Raw genomic sequence first — 22712 nt, forward strand, 5'->3', positions numbered from 1 at the left:
AAATTGTGTTTATTGATAAGTATTTAAAAGGGCCATTTCTTGAAACAAATAACCAAGTATTAAATGCTAAATAGGCTTTTGCATATTGTAACTGAGTTTAAGAATCCTTTCAGATTCATTTAGTAGTTCTCAAGTTTGGGATAGCATAAATTTCTACAGAGGAAAGTAAACTATCTTAAAGTACTGGAAACATGCAAACTAGATATTCACTTGATTGCAATTTAAAGGTTATAGTCATAAGAAAAGTGTGGAGAATATAATTTATCAGCAGAAAGCTGTATGGAGTAAGATACCATCACTTGATCATAGCTAAAAGGAAAATGTTCAGTAGTCTTCAGGTTTTAATTGCATTGTATTGGGTCACATTTTCCTTTTTCTTCATATGTCCAGTGGTCTTGGATTGTATTATGGTCATTATGAATGATACGTTGTAAAGACTCTGGATTCTGTTACATACCTCTGAAAAATACTGAATTTATTTTAGTAGGCAGTTAACTTGGCTGAACTCCAACCTCTTACCGTCTTTGTGGGGAGCAGCAGCTGAATCTCTGCTCAGTTGTTTTAGCTTTACCTGGGCTGCCTGAAGTCTGCCCCATGCGTGCGTAGTTCATGGGTCTACCAGAGTTTTGGCAAAGTATTTGCAGAATTTGGGGGCCCTCTCCTCTGTGGCTCTCTCTTTTCAGGGGTTCCCCCCCACATTTCAGTTGCTGTGGTTGACCCAAACTGTCCTCCAATTCCTTAACCAGTAAAACTTGGCTTCTGCCTAGGTTGCCACTTACCGGGACCTCTCCTCAAGTGAAAAGCTGTTAAAAGTGGGAGTTTCACCAAGTGCCGTTCTTTCTTGTCAGCTCCCCTCTACCTCCTGCCTGCTTGTCTCCAGTGCCTTTACTTTTAAAATAGATTTTGTTCAGAGTTTGTCGTCGTTACAGCAGGGGGCTTGGTCTGGTATGTTCTACTTTGCCATTGTTGGACACAAACTCTGCATCTTTTTAAAATCTGAAATCCCAATATTATGTGAAGTGCTGGTTTATTTAAACCTCAAACATGTCTCCTACTCTAGGCAAAAAGTTTCTAACTAGGGAATAGTGAGGAATAATTTAATATCAAATCCTAGCTATCGAGAGACACAAAATAATAGTTAAATCCAACTTTAAGGGTTCCCATTCAGTAAGAGGATGCAAATATATCTGGGTGAGAAGGAAGTCCTGGGTATAAAAAATGTTCACTTACTGTTATTTACTAAGTTCTCAATATTTTCTTGGCTTGGGAAGGATGGGGCTTCGTTGTCCAGTTCATTGAGCTAATTAAAATTAAAACTAGTAATTTCAAAGTGAGCTCTTTAGCTGAAAAGGAATAGGGAGAAGCGAAGCTTTTCTACTATTTTAAGTAAAATATTTATAATTAAGGAAAATAAGACTTAGTTGCTCTAGTAGTTGATGAGGTCTGACCACTTTGCTAGTTATTAGGATTCCAACCTAAATACAAGTGACAAATAATTGCCTTTAACCAGAGGGAAATTGCCGTATTGTTTAAATTACAGCTGTTTACATAACTTTTGTGCAGGCTCAGCTTCAAGTGCAGCTGTGTTGGGTGTGTGGGTGGTTGTTAACTGGTAGACAGAATGGCCGCTCTGAGAACAATGTGTGAAGAGACCACTTAGGGCCTGGCCTGTTACGAGCTAGCTTGGCTAGAAAGTTGACACAGGTTTCAATTGTATTCCAGCTATTTTCTTTATCCTGTGGAATAAGTGATTGTTATATGATTGTTTTGGCCTTACCTAGACATCCTAGCAGAGAATCTTTACTTTGTGAAATCAAATAAAATATAATATAAAAGCTGAGAAATTACAGCATCATTCTGTATGTTGAGAAGCACCGCTCAATTGGCAGAAGCATTGTCTGTAAACCCTGGCCCTATTCTAGGTGGTAACACTTAAAAGCTACAACTCACCCTCCTGATTTTCTAAAAATTACTGCTTTTTGTTCTCTTTCCTCTAGAGCAAGGAATACTTATGGGAGTTTTGGAGGTTGGAGCAACTAAGCAGCCACTGAAATGGTGAAGGTAGCTCAGGGTGTCGTTCCCCATAACCTCCACCTGGGAATCCCGCTGCGCCGTGATGCTGGGGGTGGATTTGTGGAAGATACTGACCTAGCAAACAGATAAGTAATAGCTTGTTTATAGACATAACAGAAATGAGGGTCTCCATGGAGGCAGTCAACTTGTTTATAAAACCATCTTTACAGTGAAAGTCACATTCTTTGTTAAAGGGATTCACGAACACTCAATCAGTAAAAGTAACAGTGAATTAAGAATTATACTAAATATATATTTATACAAAAGCACTGTACTTTATTGAACTCCATACAAAATGTGGCGCTTAAAAACATTAAATAGGTAATGAGTTTTATTTTGAAGATCATTATGTCAGTTTTTAAAATGTAGCTATTTGACTTTGGTCACTTCAGCCGTCTGACACTTCCAGCCCGTCCTCCTTTGTTACAGGCAGGTGCTATACACAGCGACTTTCTGGCTTATATCCTTTAGGAGTGAGCGGACCTCTCCTTCCAATCTTACTAATTCTTGAGCTTTATCTTCTAAATATTTTTGATTGTCCTCATATTTTCTTTCTAAATCTGTGGGAGATGAAAGGAAAAAGTCTGAGCAGTTTATACGATCATTGCAAAACCTAATACTGATCCTCTTTGCCTATAAGGCTTCAAGTGCCTAAGATAAAGTGAATAGATTTCCACCTTTTAAATAAACTCTATGGATGTCTTCATTTTCAAATACTTTACTAAAGCCTGAGCCTAAGTGAAAAGACGTACCTTTCAGGAGTTGCAGCTTGCTGTTTGCTTGAGCCAAAAGTGTTTTTGCTTCATTTTGTAGCATTTCAGCTTTCCTTCTGGCATCAGCTGACTCTTCGGTTTTTTTGGCAATTAAATTTTCTACTTTTTTATACTTTTCATCAAGTTCGCCATCCAGAGTCTGCAGTTCCATATTTAGACACAAAGAGGTGATACTGTTACTGTCAGTAATTACATTCAAGAGCAGATGTGTAATCAGGGCGAGCTGGGATCACAAACATTAACTGGCGCGGCACGCATTCTGGATTAAGGCCCACCACGAAGTGCACTTAGGCTTCAAGCTATTCAGTGGTAAATAACAGTGGAATTAAATACCATATCGACATGATATTTCAAAGACATTTTGGAACTGTAGCAGGGCTCTAGGGCTGAGCCCTCCTTCTCTTCTACTCATTAGCACTTTTCTATGGACATGCTGTAAGGAGAATTATATGGAGAGTTGGGGTAGGAGATTTTCTCAAAAGTAGATGTGCTGAGATCCAAACATTTACACATCAAAAAAGGCTCATTTTGAAGAAATAGAAGGAGGACCATCTGGATCTTGACTAATTCAAGGTTTGTAGAGACTTGCTATCAGGAAATCAGAGGGAAAAGGCAGATTTAACCAAAGGAAGGCGAGATTGTAGCGTATGTGGGATGGGTGAGGAGAAACTGGTGTGGGTTTGGAAAGATGGTTGCAAGTAATCTTTTGAGAAACACTGTTCAGACAATAGCCATTGCTGCAGGAATTTCATGTCAAGGGGTTCTGTCCCTCTTCTTTGTAATCAGATGTCATATTTATGCAAAATGCTCTGTAAGAAGGCTACTTGGGAGATACATGCTCTCAGAATTGCAGGAACTACAACCCACAATGGAAAAGACAGATGTGGCAGTGAACTTTTCTTTTTGTTTGGTTCTCTGCCCTATCACAGAGGCGTAGGGAATCACCCTACCGTAATGCCTAAAAGCCAGAGTAACTTCCAGGAAAAATCTGGAGTTAATTTCAGTGTGGAACTCCTTACTGTTCATTGGACAGTTTCAACACTCGCCTCCAAAGTTCAAAAAGGTTTCTTTAGAGATAGACGTTTTCCCACAAAGTTAGAAATTGAACATGTGTTTCAGTGATTACTTGGCTTCTGATGAAAAATTTGGGTTGTGTGAGATTTTCTCTGCAAAATACAGTGCCCTCCAATGAGAAAAACACGAGGTGGTTGATTCAAAATGAGTGTGGAAGAGGTGAGATTTGTTCCCTCCTAGCTGTTCTCTGTTAGGAACTCTCTAAGCTTTTTCTACCCTGTTTTTAAAGATTTCCCAAATGGCCAGGTAATTAATGTATTTCGTAAAGATCTTCCTAATTGAAATACAGAAATACAAACTCACTATGCTTGCTTTAAAAGACTTCCACCCCTGAGTTAAATTAATTTCATTTTCCCAAACCCTTATCCAAGTTTGGATTTGAGGGCCTAGGTTATGCTTATTGGATACTCTCATATCCACTCCCATTCTCTTCCAGCTGTGTCTCTAAAGACTGCTATTTCAAAACAGGTCACTTGGGATGTTTCTGATGAAGAAACATTTTAGGTGCTTGTCTCTTATTAATTACAAGGAAGGCAATGAGGAGACTCGCTGCTCCTTCATCGACACAGCTGTGAAGTTACAAAGATTTCCTTACCTTCTTAACATCATCTGCACTTTGTTTTACGGTATATACAACTTTTTCAATATATTCTGCCTCCCCAGAGTTCTGGGCAGCCTTCCGTTTAAGTTCTTCCACATTCCTCTCCAGCTCGCTGATGCGCTGGGAGGCGTTGAACAAGGTTTCCTCAGAAGCTGCTGTTTCAGACTCGATCTAAAAGTACAATGTCAGTCAATTAGAAGTGGTAGGAAGTTCCAGAGGAAGATTTAAAAGGCTGCTGTGCCATTCTGCTCTAGAACAGAAGTAGTAAACTAAAAAGAAAATATAATTTCAAGAAAGCCTATGTAAAGTGCCCAACTTTAAATAGTCTTTGCTACATCTCATATATTAACTTTCATTCATTTGGTACTTCTGATGATCTAGGCTGAAATTCATGTAGAATTTTTCCTTACTGAACCACCCCCAGACAGCCTCATTTGTTGAGAAAGCATTTTAAGAACACCTGCAAACTTTGGCTGAACAATGTTCACAAATAAGCAGATGTGAGAGGAGGCATTTCCACATAAATTTCCAAATTAATGTGGGTGGGAAAATTATAACTCCCAGCCGCCTTTAGTTTTTTCTATCAACTCTAAATGTTAAACTCTAGTAGTGGGGGTTATGGCATTTCAGAAACTACCTAGAAAGTTGATTTGAGTGCTTTTAGCTAATTACTGAAGACATGGAGCTCAGGAATGTTCTTTAAAACTCTGAAAAGTTACTGTAGGATTGTGAGATGGCATATGGTCTGAGAGAGTTATAGCTGGAAGCTATAAATACTCATGTATTTACGGGAAAAATATCTCATCTGGGCAACTGGTGAGGAGCCACATTTGACCTCTTTTCAAAGTATAATCAATAAACATTGATTTTGAAAGGCTAGCCAAAGTAAGCAGTCTGACCCAAGGACAGAAGAACCAGTTTCCTGAGCACCTAATTTTTCTTAAAAATGATCTTCAAGGATGGGTCTGCTCCCTAGAATTCACTCTGAATAACTGGTTGAACTAGAGGCCAGTATAGGTGTGCTCAAACCTGTAAGTATTTCAAACCAAATGATTCTTGACCTAAAGTTTCACCCATTAATTAACTTACAAAAAAAATTCTTAGAGAACAGTTTTACTTCTTAGAAAATAAGCTTTGTAGTTTGATTTCTAAATGGGTGGACTGTTTCTGACAAGCCTTCATTAGTGTCGTGTAGCTAGAGGGTACACGAGGGTCTCTTTGTTTCTTATCTGCTAACCTAAAACACTTCCTCCCCAAGGCTCCCTGCAAAACAAAACCGCCATTCACTTGCATCCTCAAGCCAAATAGCTCACCTATATTTGATTAATGTTTTCCATTTTGCTTTTCAAAACAGTACTTTTTAAAAAGTCACCTAAATGAAGTTCATTAAAATGTCAGCAGCACACTGAGAAACTTGAAAAACTTAGAGACAGAAAATTCAGAATAATTAAAGGATTAGAACATTGATGGGAAAACAAAATTTTTTTCAACTCGAGCAAGGAGCCTGAAGAAGGGGACTTATATCTGCTCAAAATTTAAGGTGGAAAAGTAGCTGAGGAACTGTCAGGTTCGTTTTACTGAGAACAGGAGAATAGGGGAAGACAGGTTTCCATCAACTAATGGTAGGAAAAGCAGGTTGAAAAAACCATCTCCTAGGTTTTAAACATTAGGGATTGTTGGCCTGAGAACGCTGACAGTGCCAAGTAACGGGAGCATCCAATTTCAAAGTATACTCTGAGAAGATGGGTAGGGATTGCATGAGCCATCAATTTTCTTCACCCACTGTTTAAAACAAATGAACTTTCCTAAATTGGAAGAAAAAATCTGCCTATAGAACTGATTTTTGAAAAAATGAACAACTAAAATAGAATTATGTTTGCATTACTTTTAAGAGCGAAGAAGATTTTTAGAATAAAGCACTAAATCCATGTGAAAAATTCTTTTCTTCGAGACTACCAGATATTAAAGGCATCCATTAAGAGGATTTTGCCTAGAAAAAACATTGTTTTCCATGCATTCTGAACAAAACAGATTGTGTAGCTATAAGATCTCTACTAGGTTCCTCTGGAATTGGGCATTGGAAGCAGATATTTTGACCTTCGTTGGTAAAATTTTTGTGAAAGATCACCTCATAAATCTTGAGACACTGGTCTTAACCATGCGTCTAGGTTGCTTTGAAACAGCACGAGTTTTCTCAAACTGGGTTTTGAAATTAACATTATACTTCATACTCCTGAGTAGAGTCTGTGCAGTTCCTTGAAAGAACAGGAGACAGCAACACACACTGTCTTTCTTAGGCTGTTTGCGGGGGTTAAAATGAAAGGGGGCTTCATATTTTAGGGTCTTCAGAGTCCTTTTTTTTCCCTTGAAAACACTTTAGCATCTGTGCTAAGGAGTAGTTCACATTTATTTAAATTAGAGGAATCCTTTCATGTTCAGTTGTAGGAATTTTTATAAATAACTGTCAAATGCACTTAAACCTTGCTGGTAAAAGAGTGTATGTGAGTGTTTTCTCCCACATATATAATGATTGTCATAGATCTTACGGAAGTCAGCAGGTTCTGGGTTCCTTGGATGTCTTCATCCGCCTGCTTGATTGCCTTCTCTGCAGCAATCTGGGCCTTCTCCGCTTCTTCCAGAGCTTCCTTCACCATGTCTGCGGTGACTTTAACGTCTGTTGCACTTTTGCTGAGTAAAAGAATGAGACGATATATGTGAACATGAGAAAAGCACTTCCCTTTGAAAGAACAGCCTTCTTGGAATGACCCAGAGAGACACACAGAGGTCACTTTCAGAAGTTTCACTGGTTCAAGAAATACTTTTTTACTCCATGCTAGATACACAAAATAAGCTCCCAAGCGCCACAATCTCTTCAGATACCTGGCTCTTTTAGCTTCTTCTAACAACATCTCAGCTCTGGCAATGTCGGCAGCACTTTGCTGTAAAATAACCTCTACTTGAGAAAGGCTTTCAACTCGTTCACGAATATCTTCTGTCAGGTTCTGTAACTGCTGTGGGGTGCTAGGCATTTCCATTTTCAATACTTCGTTAGCAACTGCTTCAATGCTGTCCAAGTCAGCACTATCCTCTGTTAAAAGCAAAGATGTCCCCATAAAGTGGTGAAAATCATAGGTGGTTCACTCATTCAACCAGTTACTGGTCACCCAGTAAGTGACTAACATGCTGGGGTTACACCAAGACACATGCACTTCCTGTTTAAGAGTCTGTAGTCTATCTGAGTGGGGAGATGAGACCTACACACAGAAAGAGTGGCCCCAGACAATGAATACTACAGGAATGTGCTGTAGGCTGGGATGGTCGGGGAAGACCTCATGGCGGATGAGGAACTGATGAGGTTTTGAAGGATAGCAGGATTTGAAAGAAGAAGGACGTCTCTGGATGGAGAGACAGTGTGGGCAGAGCATGTTATGTGAAAGTTGAGTGGATGAAAGGTTCAGATTGTAGAAAACAGTAGAGGCTAGAGTAGAAAGATGGCACTTGATTCCAAAAGGCACTGAAAACTTTTGAGGTTGAAAGAATAGCTAGGAAATGCAGATGTAAAGAGCTGATACTCCTTATAAATTATCTGGATTCAGGAAATTACACAGGGAGAAAATCCAGTCAGAGAAGCAAGAGAATCAGGATGGTGTTTTTTCAAAGAAGCCAAGGAATTTCAAATGTCAAATGTGCAAGGTGGTCAAAAAAATGCCAAAGAAGTTAAGCTTCAAATATGTCATCAATTCTTTTTTTTCCAACTGTCAAACAAAATAAAAATGGACCCCTAAGGATGTAAGCACAGGAAAATGTGATTGAATGATGGCTTTCTTACTTATTAGCCATTCCTCCTTTGTCTTTGCTAACAGAATACTGATTTGTTCAGGACCTACCTCTAAGGTAAGGTAAACTTATCAACTCAGGTTAAATCCTGACTGGTCTGCCAATTATGGTAATCCCATTCCACTTGCCAGTGACATGCATGGGGTGCATTTCTGACCAATGAGATTTATGGAGATGACTGCTCAAAGGCTTCTGGGGAAGATTTCCTCACTTTCAAAAGGTACAAAGGGGGTCAGCCTGGTGGTGCAGCGGTTAAGTTCACACATTCTATTTTGGCGGCCCAGGGTTTGCTGGTTTGGATCCCAGGTGCAGACCTATGCACCGCTTGTCAAGCCATGCTGTGGCAAGTGTTCCACATATAAAGTAGAGGAAGATGGGCACGGATATTAGCTCAGGGCCAGTCTTCCTCAGCAAAAAGAGGAAGATTGGCGGCAGATGTTAGTTCAGGGCTAATCTTCCTCAAAAAAATTTTTAAAAAGAGATACAAAGGAACAGATGGTCTCTTCTTCCAATAGGTAGTATTGAATTTCTATGTGAAGTCTAGAACTTTGGCAGCCAAAGTTACAAAACCAGGAGGAGGTAGCCTGAGAACAAAGCTGATATGCTTAAAATAGCAGAGCAGAAAGATGAAAAGTACTTGGGTCCTAGAACCATGGAACTATTCTACTACTGAACTTCTTTTTATACGATGTAACACACTTTTTGTTTCTATTAAGTTCATTTCTGGTGACGGTCTTCTGTAACTTGAAACCAAAACCATCCGTACTGATAACACTCAAACTGTGACCAGCAACACTTAAGGAGCTGGACCACAAATTCTAGAGATTTTCTTTTTCTCTACAGAACACTAAAGTACAGAGCTGTCTAACCATAGGTATAATATCCTGTAAACAAGAGGATTACAAACCTTTGCGGGCAACGTCAAAGTAAATTCTACTTTGAGTTGAGGTTCTAATGATATTATATGTAGTCTCCAACATAAATTCTAAATTCAGTTCTCACGGTATATGTTTGACTTCTTGATATCCTACTTGGGTATCCCATCAGATGCGTCTGTATCTGCCTAACATCAGAAGGTTACTTACATACACATATATAAGCTTCTTAAGAAAAGGAAACAGACTCTTAGAAAACAGTTTTCTATCCCAAGATAGGAAGAAATGTCTAAAAGTAAAATGAGAAAACTCCTTACGAGTCAGAAAGTTCCTGATCTGCTTGATGAGATCTCTCAGGTCCTCATTGCTCTTGTCCACTTTTTCTTTGGTAGCGTTGGTTTTCAACAGAACATCTTGAGCATTTTGTTTTGCTTCATCTGCCCTCAGTTTTGCTTCAGAGACCTAGAGATGAAGAATAAATTACCCACGGAACAACTTCACTGTTTCTAAAGCAGACCAGAACATTATAAATGGCCCAGAAAATGATGTTGAAACACTAAGCGTTTGGAATCACAGCTTTTAGAAACAAATGTCTCCGATTCAACAATCTAGTGTTATATTCCTATACAGACGGAAAGTCTGCAGTATACAGATTCCTATACAGCATTCTTACATAGACAGGGCTGGCATATAAAATTTTTTATAGTTGTTTTTAACTCTTCCAAAACATTTGTGGCCTATAAAATGTTCCTTAGTCTTTTTCTCAGGTGCCAACATAAATACTTTAGTTAACCTGAAGTTAATACTTGCTGTGTCACTTTAGATGACATGCTCAGTTGCTTAGTACAGAACTTGTGTAGTACAGCTGGATGCATTCATAACCCTGCACTCATGGTAAATAAAGGTTATCTCAAATTATCGTCGTGAGAAGAAAGCAAATTCTTAAACTGTCTATGAATAAAACCTCCTCATCTCTTTCCATGACCTCACAAAAACTCAAACTTTCGTACTTGATTGTAAAACGCCCTTTCGTTTTAGTCAGCGTGTAGAATTGATTTCTCCCTTTCAGATCCTCCAACCCATAATTGAAAGCAAACAACAACAAAAACCGAGGCCGTCCACTGAATTACCATCTTGGAGAGCTGTTCCACCTCAGCCAGGGCGCTGAGGACATCTCGGTCAAAGTCCATGGCTTTCTGCCAGGCACTGTGTGCAACAGTGACCAGACCGCCACAGCCAGGCCCCCCACACTTCTTCTGTCCGTCATCAGTTCTGCAGTTTGGGCCGCCACACTCCGTCTCAGAACAGGAGGCCCCCGGAGGCGTGCCGCAGGTCTGCAAGAAGCCAAGGAGCAGGCACAGGAGTTCAGAGAGTGAGCCTGCTGCAGCCTAACAGCTGTGCAGGGCCTGGGTGGCCCCAGAGAACGTGTAGGTGGTCCTCAGCAAGGCTGCTTGAAAACAGTGTTCAAGATGGACAGAGGAGCAAAGAGCTTAGGAATAAGCCTACCTGCTTATTTCCAAGCAAACAGAATTCACAACGCTTCATCAATCCCTTCTACCCTAGTGAACTGGAATACCATGTGGGCTCTGCGCAGGGTGCAAACATATCTGCTGTATCAAGTTGAAGCTGGCCAATAAGAAAGCCAAAGAATGCTTCCCTTTATTCTAACTAGTTGGATTAAAAAAAAAAAAAAAAGGTATTGAGAACCTTCTTTAGACCCAGCACCTTGTTAACTGTTCTGGTGAATAGGGTGACATAAAAGGCCCATTATCTGGCTGTTTAGTAACTTCCCATCCAGTTAGGAAGACGGGATCACCCTACATAACAGTCAAGAATAGGTCAGATGCGGTACCTATAAAGGACAGCAGACAAAGCGAGACTACTGAGGATTGGAGGAGTTGTAGTTGGGGAAGAATGTGTTGGCTGGTGGGATTGGAGCAGGGGAAGTGGGGGAACATTCCAGATGCGAGAGGAAGAGAGAAAACAGTATAAACAAAGGTTTATATTTCCAAATAAGCAATCCCCCCCATCTACCAGAAACTCCCAAAGATCAGGGCTTGGTTCTGGCATACTCATGCAAATTGATAAATTACAAGTTTGCTCTAAGATGGAGAAGGCTCAGTAGGAAGAAAATTGTATGTAGAGCTATCCTTCTGTGGAAAACGCTCATATTGAAAAGAAGGAAAAGATTTACTGTACTGAAAAGCAGTTAACAGAACACTCCCAAACAAGGGAAGTATTCTTTTTAAGAAGCAAAAAAAGTAGTTTTTGAATAAATACAATCAACTCTTTAGCCTAATAAGTTTATGATAACTATAATCCCATTATCTCTCTAATAAATAAGTCTTTCATGTACCTGGTTTACAGTACATAAAAAGACTCAGAAAATAAAGTTTATTCTACGCGGTGTAGAAGAAGATGAGCCTTCAGCAGAGAAGCATAAGACCTCAGGGATGCTTTCTAAAAACAATCTGACAACACGAGAAGATCTGTTTTATTTCAAGACAGGCAGGCATGAAAAAAACAGCGTGGGTCTAGCGAAATATACACAAAGAACTGAAGGTACTTGAAGAACGCAAAGGGACAAAAATCTATTTCTACACAAGTGTCAGTATGGAACCTATGAAGGGAATTCTTGTAGGATAATTAACAAGGACACACACATACCATGAGAACAGGGAAGAAGCCGGCTAACCCCAGGAGCTCACCAGATGGAAAAGCAAGCCCAGGGAAGGGCCCCCACTCACTTGGCCGGAGGATCCTGCCCACCGCCACCCACTCCCGAGATGTCTTCGGTTGCAAGGCAAACATCCTTTACCATGCTTAGCTGCTTTCATTTTAGTTTGCAGACGCATTATTTGTGATTACCGGTTTTTATTAGATGTAAGGAAGGAATCGGTACTGAAAGGAAAGAAGATTGAGAGAACTGGCATTTCACGCCTACGTATAATGACTTTGTCTCCTAGTAGGTGCAGTCTACACATTGCTCTGAGCCTCCACTTTTCTTTCTATTAAATGGTGACAGATCTACTTATTCCCTATTTCCACTAGATGCTATTCAAGTTTCCTAAGCTAATGAATATATAGCCTTGTAGGCATCAATTAAATTTGTCACAATACATACAGACAGTATGTTTCGTCTATTTCATAGAACGGGGAAGGGAAGGAGACAGGGAGGGAGGGGGGAGATACCACTAAGACAAAATTGTGTGATGAAGTCCGAACTCTTCGCAGTCTTCTGTGCACCCACCTTCCCCCTTCTTTTACTGTCTCTCTGTTTCTAAGCTAAGAGAGCACAAGCCTTAGAAAAGTATAAAAAATACTCTCCAGATTCTCTAGATAGGTATTCTTCCATGAAAAACAATAAGGAAGCAAGAGGAAATAGGCTGAGAGTGGCTTTTTTTGGCCTTCTGCCTGATTTTCATTAAACTCACTACTCAATTTCATTTGGCCTCAGAGTTACTTTTTAAAAGCTTCTGGGAAATGAATCTACTTTCTAGGCTGGTCTCAGGGTTAATCTTCACCAGGTAAAGTTACCGGAACAAAGGAACATTTTAACTAACACCGTGGAAAAAATTCTTTAGCTCCCTTTAATTTTTTAGGAAGTCCCTCCCAGAATGATTGTGAATTGCTCCACTGAGATGGAGTTTGCACTGCAAGTCAGAACAAAGTAAAAAAGCAATGTCCACAGCATAAAAAGGAGCAAGTCTAAATAAGTCACTGAGTCAATACAGCAGGATAGGAAGGTAGTCATGTGTCTTCGCTTGTACCACACACAAGCTGCCGGAGGAGAGGGAAGGTTGGAGACACACATGTTTTTAATCTGTCTTGGTCATTGATACCCCCAAGGTCCAGAGATGGGAGCCTGGGGGTTTTGCTCCTGCTGATTCATTTGCAAAGTAAACAATATTAAAGACAAAGCAGGGTGTTTTCCCTCTATAGGACAACAGCCTTGAGGCCAAACTCTCACACCTTACCATTTTGGCGGCAGCTGAAAGGTCTAGGCTTTGTAGTTTCCCAGCCAGCTCATCCAGAAGGCCGGCCTGTTCCTCTTGGTTTTCCCTGAACTGGGACTCCCCCTCGACTATCAAGGCTTCCACTTTGTCTCGAGTGAAAGCCGACTGCTCCACGGTGCTGCTGGAATCCGTGGTGGAGGCATTCACCCTCTCCTCTGCCTCCAGAGACATCTGGAAATACTTGGTGATGCTATCCAGGGCGCCTGCGGCACAAAACGAAACTGCCCACGGTTAATCCCCTGTCCCCCATCTCTGCATCAAGCACTGTCTGTATTTGCTATGTTCCAGCCCTCAATTTACTACATGGTTTTGTTTTAAAATTCAAGGAAATAAAATCTTTATGTAAAAATGTAACTTTCCTCTTATGACCAATGAATATACTTTATCCCATTAGCACCGACTGGCTCTGGAGGATGCCAAACATCTGGATGAAAAATTAAGTCAATCATGCGGATCTTGTTTCTATACACAGGCAAACATCCATTTCTTTCTAAATAGCTAGTGTCAGGCAGCCCATAGATGGCCTGTCCAGGTGATTTTCCCTTTTCTCAGTCATTTAACTATTCAGATCCACTCCAGTGGCTGGTATTAAATACATAAAATAGTATGAGATGTTTTGGCTTTAAGGACCCAGCCAAAAAAATAAGTTGATCATGCATAAAAGAGGATGGATATAGTGTGATCTGACATATTTCTACTTTCTTTTGCTTTTTTGGGGGAGGGTCCTATATATGGCCTATTATATCCATAAATGAAGGATCTGCAAAATTAGTTCCTGACCAAGCAACATTCTTGAATATAAAAGGATTTTCAGAAATATCAACTTAATTTCTTAACTATTCAAAAGAGCCCCTTTCCAAGGAAAGCCAAGGAGGTTAAACCACTAACAGGAAGAATCAGGAAACAGATGCCATTCTAATGCAATGACTGCTGCTGGCTCCAGGGGACCTCTGCTGTGTCTCCTAGTCTCTCTGCGCCCCAGCAACCACATTTGTCAAACGGGGACTTTAATCCTCATTTGTGCCAGAGACTCAATGAGAAAAAGCTTTAAACTGATCAGAAAACACTTCACTTTTTCTGAAAGTGCTGCACTAACAGGCTAGACAGATGGTTAAATCCACTATCCAGGACTGAGTATTTGCACAAAACATGCTCACCCCGAATATCTGAGTTTTTGATAAATTCCAGTTGTTCAGCAAGCTCCTTCACTGTGTTGTCTAGACTCTCTGCTTCTGTCTGTAGAGCGTCTAGTTCTTTGGCTGTGCTGTTGCTTTGTGAAGCTGTGTCAGCTAATGTCACTTCTGCTTGAGCCATCTTTTCCGTAACATCTTTGGTTAGTTTCCTGTAAAGAGAAGGGTAGGTTTCCCTAAGTAAAATAAAACAAAGGGGAATTTTGAAGTCTCATTTTTATCTTTTCTACTAATACTGGATCCATTTCTCTGTAATTTCAAACCAATTCAGTAATTGCTAACAATTTATCTCCAGGTACTGGTTTTATTCTCCTTATCATTAAGAGACTATTAAATCTAACAATTTTTCTTTCTTCAAAGAGTTTGAAGAAAAACACAGAAGCACCACTCAGCTGTGGTGTGGCAGATGGACCATTTGAGGGATTCCGAATCCACAGTAATAGGAGCGCAGGTCCAGACCGCGGGGTTCCAACTCCATACTAAGCAGTTTCAAGCCCGTACAGTGCCACTCACTCAAAAGACAGAAGTGACTCCAGTGTAGAATTATGCCTCCCAGCCATCCACCCAAAATGCTCTTATCTGAACAGCAGGGATCTCCTTCAAGATAGGACATGCAGAAAGGAAGCCCCACGGCCACCAGGTAGACAAGAGGGCTTTCCACACACTCCCCCTTTAAGCAAGGTCCCATCAAAGGAGCTCCTCCTCCTACCAACAAGCAACCCGTTTATTTTTCATCAGAAAGAAGGTAGCACCTCCTGGGAATGGAATCTGATAAACCTTTAGCTTTCACATATTTCATTTGGAATCTAAACGCAACTGCATTTTGTTCTGTATTTTTCCTGCCTCCAAAGCTGTACGTGAGGCATCAATTTGTATATTACTTGTATAGACAGCGTGCATGTGTGTTTATCACAAAGAAAGTAATATTTGAGGAGACCTTAGCTCTTGGTATTACTGGGTCACCTAATGGAATATAATTTTCTTCTCAAGGATATAACAGTGAGTATAAAAACTGGGACAATGTAGAGATGTGGAAAGGTTGGGGGCCACCAGAAAAATAATATTTGAGGCTGAGATAATACCACGACCCAACTCAAAGAAAAAGTACGTAAAAGGATTTGTAGGTTAAATTACATTTCATAAACCCAGTGACTTTTTTCCTGAGGCCATTAGAACATAGTTTCTTTCTTCTAATGCTTTGCTTGTATTAATCTGTTGATCCACAGAAGGCTTTCATTTCTTCTCAGGTCTCATAGAATTTTTTAAAAAACAATCAAATCTGACATTATATATTTTTAAATAATGACTCTCTGGATCCTAAAACATGCATCCTTGGATACTCTGTTGAAAAAATATTAAACTGGTTTTCCTGCGATGATTACAATCTATCTAGTTAAATGAACAGTGAGAGTAGAAACAGCTGTTTCAGGAATGTAATCTCCTTTCTGGCGGGCTCTCAAAGGACACCGGGTTTTTTGTTTACCCTTAGGTGCATGAGACCAAGGCCAAGGGCTTGCGCTCAGACTGCAGCCTTCCAAAACTCGTTACCGCTGCGTAGTAGGAGGCTAAGCTGCACCAGTCTTTTTAATGAGGTAAAATTCCTCATTAAATGCATTATGGCCCCACATCAGACATTTTTTAACACCCTAGTCAACCACATGGTCTTGGGCACAAAACCTGAGGCTAGAAATCAAAGGACCAGTTCCTTTAAATCTAGAAGGTCTAGGAAGAACCTTCCACAAAGTACTCGAGCTGACGTCAGCTGTTCCCTTCCAGCTTCTCAGACATCGCGTTGAGATGAAAAGTCCATATGGCTTTCTTAGAGATGCTGATTAAAGTCCTGTCATACGAAACATGTTGCTGAAGTTCGGTCATAAGGTCAGGTCACCTCACTGTGCAGGGATCAACTGTTGAACAGGCCCCCGCTCACGCCACATGGCGTGTCTGCAATCAAAAGGCCACAGCATTTGGGGAAACAAATGCTTCATACCCGTTCCTGTTTTGCCCTCCAGCCAAGATCTTATTGTGCTGCTTTCTGGGGTCCTTTTTGGCAAAGGTATTTGGAATGTTTGAGAGCAGGACAGAGAAGGCTAGGAGAAACGGTAGAAAAATAATCCCTGAGAAGCTGGGCATCACCCAGGTCAAGTCTGTCCGCTTTCACTGGCAAACAACACTATGCAAGCAGAGAGATGATTACTTGGAGGAGAAGGGCTAAGAGGAGGGTTCTTCATCATGGAGTTTGTTAGAATTAAATGAATGAAGCACCGCTCCACTGGACCAACTGCGGGGCAGCGGAAACAACGTGGAAAGAGGAATCTTATTCGTGGTAATGGAATTTCCCTGGTAGCAGCAAAACAGATAATGACAATGTACATTTCCAATGGTTTTTGCAATTACATCAGCATTTCAGAGATCAATCCTTTTGTTATTCTGTAAGGTAAAGGCAAATATTACCTTCCCCTCTCCCAGAGGGGAGAAAAGACAGGCTCAGGAAGAAGGGAGTCATTCAAGTTTGCAAGCCTAGCAAGTAACCCAGCTGTGACTCATTATGGATCCTTGTCTCCGAATGCAGTGTCCTTGCCATTCTACTGCTGGAGCCCTACTGCAAAGTGCTGAACATAACATGCACACACCCTATGCGGCAGCCTTCACAGTTCTGGTCCCCAGTGACGTGCCCCCGTTCACTCACCCACTGCCCAGAGGAGACTGCCGGGAAATGAACGGCCCAGCATCTGTTCACTCACAGGAGTAACCGTCCCTTCCGAGGGAAGCACGAGGTCAGGATGTCTCTGCTGTTTATTCATAAAGCTGAAGCAATATTGTGAGTTGTTACTCTGGCTCAGTAAGTACTTACTCTGCCTCCTCAAAGAGATTCCCAATGTTCTTCAGCGGCTCCGCGGCTGGGCTCTGGGCCAGGATGTCTCTGATCTCACTGACTTTCTTCTCCACCGAATCCACCGTCTCCCGGTAGGGCCCGATCACACCACTGATCTTCAAGGCCTTGGCTCTCTCCAGGAACTTCTGAGTCCTGTTGGTCAACTCAGCGATGATCACGTCCCAAAGAGCGAAGCACTGGTGGCAGGGAGCGCAGTCGGGGAAGACCCCCGAGTACCCTCGAGTGCACTTGTCACAGCGTGGGCCCTCAACACCCTCGACGCAGATACACTGGCCAGTGGACTGGTCACACTGCGGTGTCTCAATGCCCCTGGGGTCACAGTCACAGGCTAGAAAGGAAACAGTAATGCCAGCTGATCTAAGTCACAAACGTCAGTGACAAGATTTGGCATTTAGAATCCTCAGTCATTGTTACAATGGGCAGGTGTCAGCCATCAATGACAGTTTACCGTCGGCTCTTGAAGAGGCTGCAGCAGCTCCCTCCAGCACGTGCATTACCTCAACCCTTGCTAACCACTTCTTAATAATAGTAATAACATAATTTTTTTTAAAAGTTAACACTTACTGTGCCTGGCATTGTAGAAATGGTTTACATGCACCATCTCATTTAACACCCACAATAGCCCAATGGGATAGGACCTGCCCCAAGAATTACAACAAGGAAACGGCCAGGCCAGGATTCAAACTGAGCACTCTGCAATTCCAGAGTCTGTGCTCTTCAGCTCTGTCCTGCCTCTGCCTCCCTCTTACTGCGACTTCCCCGTAGATCCTCTCGGTACAGACAACTCGGGTGACATCCTGATGACATGAGGCATCTGGCCTAAGATACAACACTAACAAGCAGCAACTAACATACCTCACCCTACCTGGTCACAAAACAGAAGGGTGAATGCTTCGTGAAATACAATAAACATGATAAAAAGAAAACCAAATCAGAAGTCACAGGAATTCTAAGATTCTAGTTGAAAGGCTTTCAACTAAGTATAATCTAATCTGTGGGTGTCTGCCATTGTGATAACCACCCCCAGCACTAGGAGCAAGGCTCATAAAATGTCAGAAGTGATAGAAGGGATCTTGGGAGCCATTCAGTCCCAACGTCTCACTGGCCCAAGAGGGTTGGCATCTTAGGCAGAAGCAACGGTATAGGGTAAAATCGGTGTTTCTTGGCCAATGGACCGTGGCTGAGGTTACTTATCACAATGCCTGTGCCATTGAACTCTGGCTTAGAGTCCCTGATCTCATTTTTATATCAACACGACATTTCATCACAGTATTTGCATAGTATTCAAATTTTTAAAAGCCTGTACACACATCTTATCTCTCGCCTTAAATCTCTTCTGGGGAAAGGTAGGGATAAAAAAATTTTAAATAAAACCAAATATATTATCTTATTTCCCTAACTAGACTGAGGACTCCAGGGGCAGGGTTACATCTTAAACCATCTTTCCATTCTCAGCACCGAGCACAGGGTTAATTTTCAAAGTGGAGTTCAACCGTCTTTGCCAAATCAAGTTCTAACCTCGTTTTCAGTACGGGCATGCAAGGGATGTTTACACACCTCTATAAAACAAAATAATCCCCCTAAAAATGCAGTTTTAACTGTGGCAAAGCACAGCAGATTCATACTCTCTCAGATATCATCATAAAATCCTGGGTCAATCAATAGTTGCGAGTTGCCTCTGAAAGACTTTCTAACGGACCACCTTCCAGAAGCAGTTTCACGGATGGTCCTGCAAGCTGTTCACAACAGCTCTATCCTCCAAACCCAGAGAGATGTGTTTGCAGCTTATTCCATTCCCCTGACCCTCCCACATCCCGCCTTGGATTGCGTCTATCTTTGCATTGCTTCATTGGCCCACTGCACTCCAAGTCCTCGAGGAGCAAGTGTGAGGAGTGTGGTGTTGTGGTTAGTGCACAAGCCCTGGGCTCAGGGGGTGTGGTTGTGCATCCTGCCTTCCCCAGCCCCCCGCTATGCGACCCTGGACAGTGAGGAAACTGAGTCATGGTTTCCACATCTGTAAAAAGGGGTCATGATTATACCCATCTCATTGACTTTCAGGATGAAATAACTTAATTCTAAACTGCCCAGAGGAGAGGCTAGCCCATAGTAAGCACTCAACAAATGTTTTTATCATTTTCACTTTCTGTGTCCACGCAATGTATCCCAAACTCATCTGACCATGGAATCTTTTTCTAGAGGTATACCTAGTGACACCCCAGAGAATTAATGGGAAAGGCTTAGGAAAACCACTGCCTTCATCAGTTTCTGAGATCAGGAGAATGAGAACTGAGATGATGCTGTATCTGAAGGTTTGTGTCATTCAGACTCTAGGAATGGATTTCCATTTCATCATTTTCCAGAAAGCTAAGTTCCCTGGGTCATCAGGTCCCAGCCTCTCAGACTTAGGCATGCATCGGAATCACCTGGAGGGTTCATGGCACACACATTGCTTCCCCACTCCCCCACCCCCGGATTCAGAATCAGGAGGTCTGGGGCGGGGCCTGAGAATTTGTATTTGTTATCTAACAATTGCCAGGGCATGCCGACGTGGAGGGTCACTAGACCCCATTTTGAGGAGTACCAATTTGTTACCTTCCCAGCTGTTCCAGCCTGCCTTGTGGATGTTGTATGTGTGTAGGGGTGAGACAGAGTGCGGAGCTGGAGCAGAGTCACAACTCTGGAAGTTCACCAAGGTAGGCTGGTGCACACACCTAAGCACCTACGTCAGCCGAGGTCCTTAATGATGCCATCTGTATACATGAGACCCTCAGTCTGCTCCTGCCCGCAGGCCCCTGAGGGTAGCCCTACGTGGGGCCCAAGTGGCCCAGCAGACCTGTGCCTACTTTCTGTCTCCCTTAGGCTTGGGAGTACTGAGGCAGATGCTGCATATGCGTACAATTTGTTTAGAAAATTCTTTCTTTCTCATAGATAATGGAAGACTTTAGTTCAGTCCTAAAGAGGTTTCTCCTGGATTCCTGGATTCACGCTTGGGGCAAGGGATGTGTGCATATGTTCAATTTGTTTTTAGTCTAATAATTTTTCATTTATTTCATTGGTAAAGGCATGTCTTGCTCTCATTCTGTCATGGCCATCTCTGAGGAGGAAAATACTGGCCCCAAACTGGAGGATTTCAAAAGGCCAGTGCACTCCATGAAGGCTTTTCTCATTTGTCTTTTACAGAGCTACTCTTTTCCCCATAAGGAGAATACTCAGCTATGACCTAAGTCTTTCTATAGGCATTTTGTTAACGAGGCGGCACCAGAAAGTCTGAATCTGTGTCCTCCAACAGACCATTTCAACTGACAGATTTGCAATTGAAACATATTTGGCAATTAATTATGTAATTTGAGAAAAAGCAGCCCTATTCTTTTCCCACAGTTCCATCTAGTTTGGATGACACCTATTCTTGTCCTGGCTGATCTCTGGATCCTGTCCCTTCCAGACCAGCATTCCAAAGGGCCGGCAGAGGTTCGGCTCTCAAGACAACAAGGACCAGTTCAGGTGAGCTGACCAACATTCCTTTCCTCCAAGTGAAAAGCAAAGAGTCACATTTCACAGATGCCTGGATTGCAGTCTGATCATCGGAAAAAAGTGGATCCTGAACTTTCTCTGGAAGGGTGCCAAATGACTCCTCTAAAATGCGTCAGGTTTTAATTTCAAACTGAAGCTGGGAAACTGCTAAAATGCCTGTGGACATGAGCTTCCTTCCCTGCCTACTGAGTTTCCAGAATTGCTTCTCTAATGGGGTCCCTGGGAGGCAAGCACCAGAAGGCCAACATTTGTGACCTTCTAAAAAGACCCTCAAGAGAATTTTCAGGGGCCAGCCCAGTGGTGCAGTGGTTAAATTCGCACGTTCTGCTTCGGCAGCCCAGGGTTCATCGGTTCGCATCCTGGGTGCGGACCTACGTACTGCTTGGCAAGCCATGCTGTGGCAGGCATCCCACATATAAAGTAGAGGAAGATGGGCACGGATGTTAGCTCAGGGCCAGTATTCCTCAGCAAAAAAAAAAAAAAAGTATTTTCAGCTGAAGCAGAAAGGTTGGTTCTCACCTGACAATTTAAAACTTCATGGACACTAAAATTATGGAGACTCTCCTATCGTCTCTCACATTCACTGGGACCTAAAACATTATAAACTAACTGTGCAGGCTCTCTCTGATGAGGTCCAATGGGTTTACTCTTCTTTTAAGGAAAAGGATAGGAGTCCAGAGGGATGTGCAGCTCGGCATTACTTTAAGAAATGGCATTATTCGGCAGAGCATCAGAAACTTGACCTTAGAAAGAAGAGGAGTGTATATAGCAAAAGTTGTTGCCAGATCTTTAAGATGAATACATCATGAAGATGAAGAATAGCATTTTTAAAAGGAGACAGTAAGCATTTTAATGAACCACAAGAATTCTACCTGCATCTGTAAATACACCCTTGGTTATGTGGTCAGGAGGCTTCCTCTATTTTTACTAAGGTTTCTCGTCATTTAAAACACCATCTCTAAGAGGTAGATAAATGAAGAACAGTGCACCCATTTCACAGACAGTGAGGCCTAGAGGAAAACGCAAGCGAGTCAATGCCCGAACGGGAAACATTAGCCTAGGTACCTCTTTATCAGCAGGGGCAGCTTGTCTGCTTGCTTTCTATCCTTCTCTCTGCTCCTTCAGACCTCCTCTGCCCACTGCAGAAAGCCCATCCTCAACGGCTTGGCATTCAAGGCTCTTCATAATCTGGTGAAACAGAATCTCCCCCCCAACGCCCCATAGCCTTGCTGCTACTTGTCCTTTAGCCAGGACAATAATTCCCTCTCTCTAAATATCAGCTGTCATTGAGGACTCACCAGGCCTTGCAGGAAGAGCAGGGACACTGTGCCGTACAGCCTGGCTTCAGTTCCCAGCTCTGCCCTCCCTTGCGATTTGTCTTCGGGTAAGTCACTCACCCTCTCTGAGCCTAAGATTTCTCAACTGTGAAGTGGAGATTAAACGTACCCTCAGAGGCTGGCTGTTGTAAGGACAAAATCAAGAATATGCATGCAATATCCCTAAAAGTGTGCAGCACACAGCAGATTCTCTGTCAACAACCACGAGAGCGAACCTGTTCCATGAAACCTTGTCTAACGACTCCCATTCCTAGCGGTCTTGCCTCTTCTGACAGTTGGCAGGTCTGCAGCCCTTGCGTCCTGCCTCCTGCTGCCATGTTACCCTACGTACCCCATCTGCCCACGGAGCCTGCCAGGGCCTCCCGCTCAGCTAGCAGCTCTTCCCTGCTGTGCCCACCCCCACCAGGTACCCCTGGGCATCACTCCATGTTGTGTTGCTTATCCACCTTTCCTTATACAACTTACATCTGCTTGGGGACAGAGGAAGAGCTGTATCCTAAAACCAGGTG

General features: G+C 42.2%; 1 protein-coding gene across 1 annotated transcript in view; it reads right to left on the reverse strand.

Annotated features, from left to right (window-relative positions):
* Positions 1–2324: 2324 nt before the first annotated feature.
* Positions 2325–22712, reverse strand: part of LAMB1 (laminin subunit beta 1) — a 69718-nt gene continuing 49330 nt past the window's right edge. Inside the window, exons 25-34 of the mRNA XM_023638902.2 lie at positions 17294–17663; positions 14407–14591; positions 13211–13452; positions 10364–10567; positions 9551–9695; positions 7402–7609; positions 7068–7209; positions 4516–4692; positions 2826–2985; positions 2325–2633 (exon numbers count right to left, since the gene is read on the reverse strand). Of these exons, the coding sequence (XP_023494670.2) occupies positions 2497–2633; positions 2826–2985; positions 4516–4692; positions 7068–7209; positions 7402–7609; positions 9551–9695; positions 10364–10567; positions 13211–13452; positions 14407–14591; positions 17294–17663 (1970 nt within the window). The 3' untranslated portion in view covers positions 2325–2496. The remainder of the gene's footprint in view (positions 2634–2825; positions 2986–4515; positions 4693–7067; positions 7210–7401; positions 7610–9550; positions 9696–10363; positions 10568–13210; positions 13453–14406; positions 14592–17293; positions 17664–22712) is intronic.

This window comes from Equus caballus, chromosome 4 (assembly GCF_041296265.1).
Source record: "Equus caballus isolate H_3958 breed thoroughbred chromosome 4, TB-T2T, whole genome shotgun sequence".
NCBI classification, from domain to species: Eukaryota; Metazoa; Chordata; class Mammalia; order Perissodactyla; family Equidae; genus Equus; species Equus caballus.